General features: G+C 42.5%; 1 protein-coding gene across 2 annotated transcripts in view; it reads left to right on the top strand.

Annotated features, from left to right (window-relative positions):
• Window positions 1–7,959: 7,959 nt before the first annotated feature.
• EFHC2 (EF-hand domain containing 2) overlaps window positions 7,960–8,596 on the top strand; it is a 60,248-nt gene continuing 59,611 nt past the window's right edge. The window contains exon 1 of one of the 2 annotated variants that reach the window (XM_017810864.1): window positions 7,960–8,073. In XM_017810864.1, coding sequence (XP_017666353.1) covers window positions 8,032–8,073 — 42 coding nt within the window. In that variant the 5' untranslated portion in view covers window positions 7,960–8,031. The remainder of the gene's footprint in view (window positions 8,074–8,596) is intronic. The other variant, XM_017810866.1, reaches the window with a different exon arrangement.

An 8,596-nucleotide genomic window follows, 5' to 3' on the forward strand; every position in this document is an offset into this window, starting at 1 on the left:
TCACGGTAGTTTTTGTATCAGTTCCCCTAACTATTCCCTTAAGTATTTGACCTCAACTCATTTATTTATTTGTCAACTAACCTTGCTACAGCATTTAGCACACAAAACCAAATATGGAGTGGAACGTGCTAGTGACCAACTGATGTTGTTCCCTGGCATGGCAGAAGGGTTTCATCTCTCACTTAAACCTTCTTTATCCTTTAATTGATAAGATCTGGAGTTTGCCCCATCTTTAAGGTAGAAACATAGAAAAATAGGTACCTCCTTCATAAAAAGGATTGATTTTAATTACAAGTTCAAAATGATCTTCAGGTGAAGACATTTCTTTCTTTGCTAACACAGGTTGCCTCCAAAGAAAGAGATGAAACCCCATCAGGACAGCATCTCTAATTCCAAAGGATGGAAGGCAATATAGCCATGAAGCATCAGGAGCAGTTGCCTTGAAAAATACATTTTAAGGGCATGAAAAAACCTCTGATAGATGGTGAAGTCTGCTTCTCCCATCCCCTAAATTAGGTCTTACCCATACTCCTCATACACTGATACAAAAGCCCTTCAAAGTACATTTAAAGAGAGGGAGAGCAGCAGTGGAACCTTGCAGAGAGAAATTGTGCTCAGAAACTCAACAGGCTGAACCAGACGGCTCCATTCCAGTTAACAGCCCAATAAATCCTATTCCCCACAGATCACTTATTCTTCAGCATGTTCAATCAACAGGTTTGGAGAGGAGGACCCGACACTTTTCTCACTTATTTTGGCCTTCAATGAGAAAAGCATCAGTGGAGAAAAGAAACAGAACTAAAGTGGTACAAGTGGGGGGCAGGAGGAAGCACAAACCCGGGAAAGCAGAAAGACAGGAGAAAGAAATATTGAGAAGACACAGCAGAGATGAGAGTGACAGGAACAGTGCAGCACCTTGGTGAGAGAGAGTTCTTTTAGTATTGTGCATAGATACCTTTATTCAAGGAAGACACGCTCGGGCTGGAGCAGGCAGAGAGAAAAGCAGAGCTGGGAGTTCAGAAGAAAGATGAACTATCACATAAGCAGTGTGCCAAAAAGTCTGGTTCACTAAACTTGGCCCAAAGCTGAAAGGAGATGTGATTGCTATCTGCAGTTACGTAAGGAGGAGGCTTCGAACAGCAAAAAAGACACGTTATTCAAAGGACAGTGCCAAAACAAGGATCAAAAGGATCTGTTTCCCATGAATGCCTTTAGGCTGGAAGTTTGAATAAAGTCCTAATCAGCAAAGGGATTAGGTTTGGGGTAAACCTCAATTCCTAACTTATTCATAATTGAATGATTTCAGTCAGTTTTGAGAAGCTGGTATTGACCAAGACTTTTGATCCACACAGATGACCTAACTACCATTAAGACAGAGCTTGATTAAGAAACAATTTCTGATGTGGTGCCTGCAATTGCAGTGTTCTCTGTGATGGAAGGGGATTACTGTTCTGTTATTATTCTGGCAGGCATCACCAGTTTTGAGACCACTGCTTAGAAAACCCAAAAATGCACTTGCTGCTTTGATATCTAATAGTGCCTTAATATTTTCCTATGGACAATGAGCTATCATATATTGAAGCAGAATGGATGAATTCTCAAAGCAGCTTTGATCTGTCCTAGATCCTCAAAGCAGCCTGCAAGAATAGCTTGAAAGCTTTTTATTTAAAGTAAGTGGTATTTTCTCCCCTCTCATTTTAATTGAAATAGATGCTGAACGCAGGGGAAATTATATTGTAAGCTTGATCGTGGAAAGCAAGTATACTTCTAAACCAGCCTTGATCAATAGCAGTTTCTGGTAATTGACTGTAATCTCTCTATCTATTTATTGCCATGGGAATTTTAAAAATTGTTGGGTTTTTTTTTTGTTGTTGTTGTGTTATCCATCAGCTGAAAAGATTAAGCTTGAAAATGGAGGATGGGAAAAGAGGGAGGAATTGATCAGTCATGCAGCCTCATGGCGTATCCTCAAGGCAACTTGCAAGACTTGGAGAAACGCCGACAGAATTTTCCTAGGCACAAGGAAGAAGACTGGTAAGGCTGGCTGAACAGAGCCAGAGCTGGGGTTTTTTAGTGTCTTGAGGTGCCTCGTTGGCTGGATGAGAGACCTTTGACAATGGGCATGGAGAGACAGGCTACTGGCAAATGACACCGCTGCTGGAAGGGAGGGAAGGTGTATTGACATTTCTGTTGAACCAAACCCTTCAGTTTTGTCAGAAAGGCAGTGTGAGAGGAAAGTCAGGAAATGTTCATGACATGGATGGATTCACTCCCACTGACCTCCCAAAAAGGTCAGGAGTAAAGAAGTGCAACTCCCCATCCTGCAGTGCCTGACATTGTCATCAGGGGCCCAGACACTGTGGCTGAAGCGACAGCAGCACTTTCATGACTTTCATGGGGCTGTCCGGGGGTGGCTGCCCCGTCAGGCTGCGAGAGAGTCACTGTGCCTCCCTGCCACAGGGGCTTTGTGTTCCCAAGGGATTTGTCTTCACCCCGGAATAGGTGTTATCTGGAGGGAGGGAGGGAGGAAGGCGCAGATGACGACAGAACTCGAGGCCTCAGCTGCACTTTGACGTGGTTACGCTGCTGCGAGCGCCGTGCTCGTACTTTCCTCCCGTCGGTGTGTGAGCTGTGTTACATACCATGAGTTTTCCCCACTCTTCCCAGCAACCACTGCATGCTGTATTAAACGTGTGTCTACAGTTTAATTTCAAAAAAAAAAAAGAAAAAAAGAAAAAAAAAATCTGCATTCTGCTTCTGAATTAAATTAGAGGCTCTTCTGTCAGGTTCATTTTACTAGCGTGCCTGCATCTCAAATCAGCCCACATAAGGAGGGTGAAGAGGAACAGAGCAGCTACTCTGTACTGCAGATCTCACTGAATATATGCAGCAGGGGCAACTCAGAGGTATCTACCAGGCCCAGAATATTTCTTTTTCCGTGTACTTTCCAAAGTGTGGGGGACTTAGGAAAGTGGCCCCTCATATTCTTCCTGATTTCAATGACAGGGAAGTCAGGCTGACTGCAAATATCCCTGAGAAGCTCACACCTTATGTAAATAAGAGCTGGGTATCAGATGAGTAGGAACTTCAAAACGCTTTAAACAGGCACAGCAAAGTGAAACAAGCCTACCAGGCTCGTTCTGTGAGACAGCAAACTTCTCCCGTCAAGTTTCCAGATGAGTTTGTGATGTTGTGATGGGATGGGGACAGAAGGGGAGGAAACCCAGCCTTCTGCACGGCCCCCAGCACCCAGGCTGTGCCAGGGAGGGTGAACCAACAGGGGTACTACAGCTCCCACCCTCATCCCTCGCCTCCTCAAGGGCCATGGCAGGTCTGAGCAAGGTGACTGATGTGCAAACATGCCTCATTAGGACAGGATGAATCGGAGTAATTGGCCGTGGAAAGGTCATTCCAGCTAAGGAAACCCTCCAGTGAGACCTGACTGGATTTAACTACTTTTCTGTTCTCCTGTCCCCCATGGCATCACCAGGAGAAAAATGTGACGGGCTGTGAGCCATAGAAATTCACATTTTGCCTTCCTGGGGCAGTGGGGGCTGCAGGAATACTGCACCAAGCACCTGTGTGGTACACAGCCAGTACAGATCTACAGCTGCAGAAGTGCCCAGTTTCCCCCATATGAGTTTTCTGGAGCACTCCATAGCTGCAGCCAAATACTGTGGTCTCAGCATTGTTTTCTGGCCACTGATTAAGTATCTTCGCAGGTTGTGTGTTCATTGACCGGCGAAATCAAAATGAATGAGGTAATAAAAGACATGGGAAAACATAAGGAATCAATATTTTTAAGGACTGTTCTGACTTTGTGCAGCCCAGCCTTAACACAGTCTGTAAAATCAGTTCCAGGAAAAGGATGAAGTCACAGGTATGATAGAAACAGAGACGTCTTCACAGACAAGTGACACTAAATTATGCTGATTTTAGTCAAACTTTCCTGGTCTCCTCATCTTTTTAAATTTTCCTATTCTAAACAGACACAAGTTGGAAGCGGAAGATCTGGTCTTCCACTCGCACTAATGGACTAACAAGCCTGGAGCCGACAGAATTTGGTCAGAGTAAAAAACAGTATTTTTAAAAAAATTAAGCCTCTTCAGAAAGTTTTGCTTTGCTCATTTACAATTTGAACCCCCTACTCATTTCAAGTTTGCTAGTAAAACTCAATCCCAATACAAAGAGACTAGAATCTCTGTCTTTTTATCACAAAAACAGTGTTTTCCATATTTTTCCCAGCTTTAGTTTCCCCCCCTACTTTCTCCCTCCTTTGAACTGCACAACTAACGCAGTCCTATGTACGTCCACCACTATCATCTGCAGAGTAGTCAGAAGACACAGTTAATTTACTACTGCCAGCTGCTTGCTGTTGTTGTCATTAACAATCTCCATTTAATAAAAAGCTTTTATCAAAATTGGTTTTCCTGGAGTACTTTTATTTTTCCCAGAAAAGGCATTAAAATTAATTTGTTTTCACTCGGTCTGTACTACTGAGCGAATACAGCAAGGAACAAAAAAGATAAACATGTGAGAGAAACCCCAAAGAGAAGGTAATGTAGAAAGAAGCAATTCTGTTCTAAAGTAGATTATACTCCTTTTTCCCCCCTCCTCTGCTTTTGAAAGCAAAAAATATGATTGAAGACTGGTAGAAAACAGTGAATTGTAGCAGTGCTTTGGTGCACAAGGGAGATGCCCCCCTTCTCCACAGCTCCCTGTGGCTCCTTTACTGGGTGAGGCAGAGGTAATCCTGTGCAGAAAGGTTTGGCCTGAAAGTCAGGGACAATTCACAGGATTTTCTGCTGGAAATGCACTGGACTCTTTGCTGGTGCTCTGCAGTTCACTGACCTTCCTCCAGCAGCGATGCTCTTCCCTTTGCATGTTTTTCACACAGAGCCTCTGCCCGCACTACCTTGGAGCACCAGTTTATTTTTGACATCACGAGGGTATTAAGACATTTCAACCACCCTGCTATGCAACGAGCCACAAAAACTTAACATACCAGTTCTGGAGGATAAATGAAGTGAGAAGGGACACCAACTCCTCACTACTGTGTTTTCATGATGGTTAGTTACTGACCCAAATGAGAAGCTGTGCCATTAGTTCTAAGAGGCCTGTGGGGATTCTGCATGAAGCTGCAGCAAGGCTAGTTCATTCATCTCAGAGAGACAGATCCTTCCTTCCTTCATTCCTTCCTTCCTTCATTCCTTCCTTCCTTCCTCCTTTCCTTCCTTCCTCCCTCCCTCCCTCTCTCCCTTCCCCATTTCAAATTTCTGGCAAACCCCCCCCCCCAAAATCAAAAACCAACCAAGCAAAAAAACCCAAAGAATTTCCCCTGAAATCACAGGTTTTGAAATCAAAATATTTTTGGTTAGATACCAATTCAGGGAACTGGGAACTGTACAGGGAGTCCCTCCCAGGCTCATTCAGACTGAATACATCACCCATGCTGTTCCATGAGCCTCTGTTTCAGGGAGGAGGGATGATATGTTATGGGAATTTCATGGTCTGATGCATCATAGAGTATGAAATATGGCATGGGAGATCCACTCCATCTATGAGAATAAGGACATTAAGCAACTGAAGTACAGCTCCTCTGAGACAGTAGATCAGAATTGGAATATTTGGGTTTAAGCTGCTTTATCCATAAACTCATTTTTCTGTAAAAAGCAGTTCTAACTAAAAAAAAAAATATATTAATGAACAGGTTTATGTAAAATGGAGGAACATAACATAGCATGGTTGCTGTTCTCTGGAACTGGCTTTGGAGATGATCTGGAATGCACCCTCCCTTATTACCAAGGAAAATGTTACTTCCATTAAAGAAAGAAACAAACCTTCCCCCCACAAGCCATCCGTGAGAAACTCTCAGTGTACTTTCTGTTTGAAATTTAAATTTGAGCATAATACCACCCACTTCACGAAATGAATGTGATTAAAATGACGGTTCCTCTTATTTTCAATTAAAATACATTTTAAATGTTTACCTTTCTGCACTAAATGCAAATGCAGATGCTCAACACAGCACTGGGAAACCAGAAGGTGGAAACCCACTGACCCAGTTTCACCATCCCGGTGGACTAAAAATGCAAAAAAAACCAAAGGAAAAGCTGTAAAAGCATCCCACACCCCCCTCCCCCAAGCCCACCAGGGCCTCAGAGCAAAATGTGCTGTATAACAGTCACAAAATGAAAAACATCAAAAATTAATTGGTGCAGAAAATGGCAAATGAGGTGGGATTTGCCCCATCCGTGACCCCAGTTCCAGAGGTACTGGGGGGGGACCATGTCCAGCCAGGTCACTGCGCTTTACCAGGTGGGAGAGAGCGATGGGACAAGACAAGATTTTGGGACTGAGGCACATTTTCACAAAACCGCAGAATCACTTAGGTTGGAAAAGACCTCTGAGATCATCCAGTCCAACCTTCGACCCATCACCACCTTGTCAACTAAACCACAGCACTAAGTGCCACATCCAGGCATTCCCTGAACATCCCCAGGGATGGTGAATCCACCACCTCCCTGGGCAGCCCCTTCCAATGTTTGACAGCCCTTCCAGTGAAGAAATTCCTCCTGATGTCCAACCTAAACTTCCCCCGGCACAGCTTTAGGCCATTTCCTCTTGTGCTGTCGCTGATTACCTGGCAGAAGAGACCAGCCCCCACCTGACCCCCACCTCATTTCAGGCAGCTGTAGAGAGCAGAAGGTCACCCCAGAGCCCCCTTTTCTCCAAATTTTCAGAGATTCCTGATGAAAATGGCCATGAATTGTGAAAAATTAAATAAATGGATTTAGCATGCATTAGTGTTGGATTTAGTATGTATTTAGCATTCAGTAAATAATAATGTATAAAAACCAATATATATAAAAATATGCTACATATAACAATGTATAATAAATAATACATTATATATAATATTATATATAATATATATACATTATATATATACAATATATATAATATATATAAATATATAAAATATATATAATATATAATATATATACACAATATATATAATAGATACAATATATATATTATATATATATAATGTATTATATATAATTTTTATGATAACATGTATAATATAAAAATAGTATATATTATTGTATATAATATAAAAATAGCAATATATATTATATATTATTGTGTAACATAGATAATAAATAATATATAAAATATTTACATAAAAGATAATATATCATATACACTATGCATAATATACATTTTATATATTATAGATATATAATTTATATATTCTATATGTATATATTTTATATATATAAAATATACATAAAATATATAATATATAATATATAATATATGCATATATGAAATAGATGTTTTATATTCGTTATAATATATAATACATAATATGTAATGCATATTTCATAAATGTGTATATATACATATATATGTATATATATGTATATATATGCATATATATACACATATATATAAAAAATGTATCATATATAATATATATTTAATAATATGTATTTACTATCTAATAAATTAATATTAGATATTATATATTAATATATTTAATATATAATATAGAATTATAACTTTATATATAATATATACAATATATAAAATATATAATATATGATATATAATATATATTATATATTACATATATTTTAGATACGATAGATCGATAATATATATTTTATATATGTGTATATATTTTATATATGTATATATTATATATAAAATATATTTTATATATATTATAGAATGTATTTAGTTCTCCTTCGCCCCGAAGGGTCGCTAACCCTGACTCAGCCCCCCTCCCGTTCTGGGCCCATCCCTGCCGCTCCCCCCGCACTCCCGCGGTTCCTGAGGAGGAGGACGGCCGGGCCCTGCCCCGCTCCATCCCTCCATCCCTCCATCCCTCCATCCCTGCTGTATCCCGGGGATCGGACCCGGACGAGCCCCCGCGCTCCGCTCCCCGCCCCGTGACGTCACACCCGCCGTGACGTCACGGGCCGTATCCAGGCAACGGCGCCCTAGCGGGTCGGGGCGGCCATGGCGCTGCCGCTGCTGCCCGGCTTCTCCTTCCGCCGCAACGTGAGTGACAGCCCGGGGCAGGCCCCTTCCCCGCCTCCCCGCCCGGACCCGGCGCAGGGGCGGCCGCGGGGGCGCTGCCGGAGGCGGCCCGGCCACGGCGAGGCCTTTGCCCGTGTCCCGGCCCGGCAGGTGCCGGTGGGTGCGCTGAGCGCCGCCGGGCTCGGCGCGGATGCTGTGCAGCAGCACAGAACGGTCTCGGTGTTAAGCAGCGCCGGAGGGGTTTAGGTTGGACATCAGGAAGAATCTCTTCACAGAAAGGGTGATTAGACGGTGGAAGTGACTGCCCAGGGAGGTGGTGGAGTTGCCGTCCTTGGAGGTGTTTAAGGGAAGGCTGGATGTGGCACTCAGTGACATGGGCTGGTTGAGGAGCGGCTGAGGGAGCTGGGGGTGTTCAGCCTGGAGAAGAGGAGGCTCAGGGATGACCTTATCACTCTCTAATAATGGCCAGTCTTCGCGAGCGAAGATTTGGGAAAGGTCATTGACCCTTCGAGCCTGCGCAGTGGATTTTTTTAGGTGAGACACA

This window comes from Lepidothrix coronata, unplaced genomic scaffold (genome assembly GCF_001604755.1).
Source record: "Lepidothrix coronata isolate B3197 unplaced genomic scaffold, Lepidothrix_coronata-1.0 Scaffold30, whole genome shotgun sequence".
NCBI classification, from domain to species: domain Eukaryota; kingdom Metazoa; phylum Chordata; class Aves; order Passeriformes; family Pipridae; genus Lepidothrix; species Lepidothrix coronata.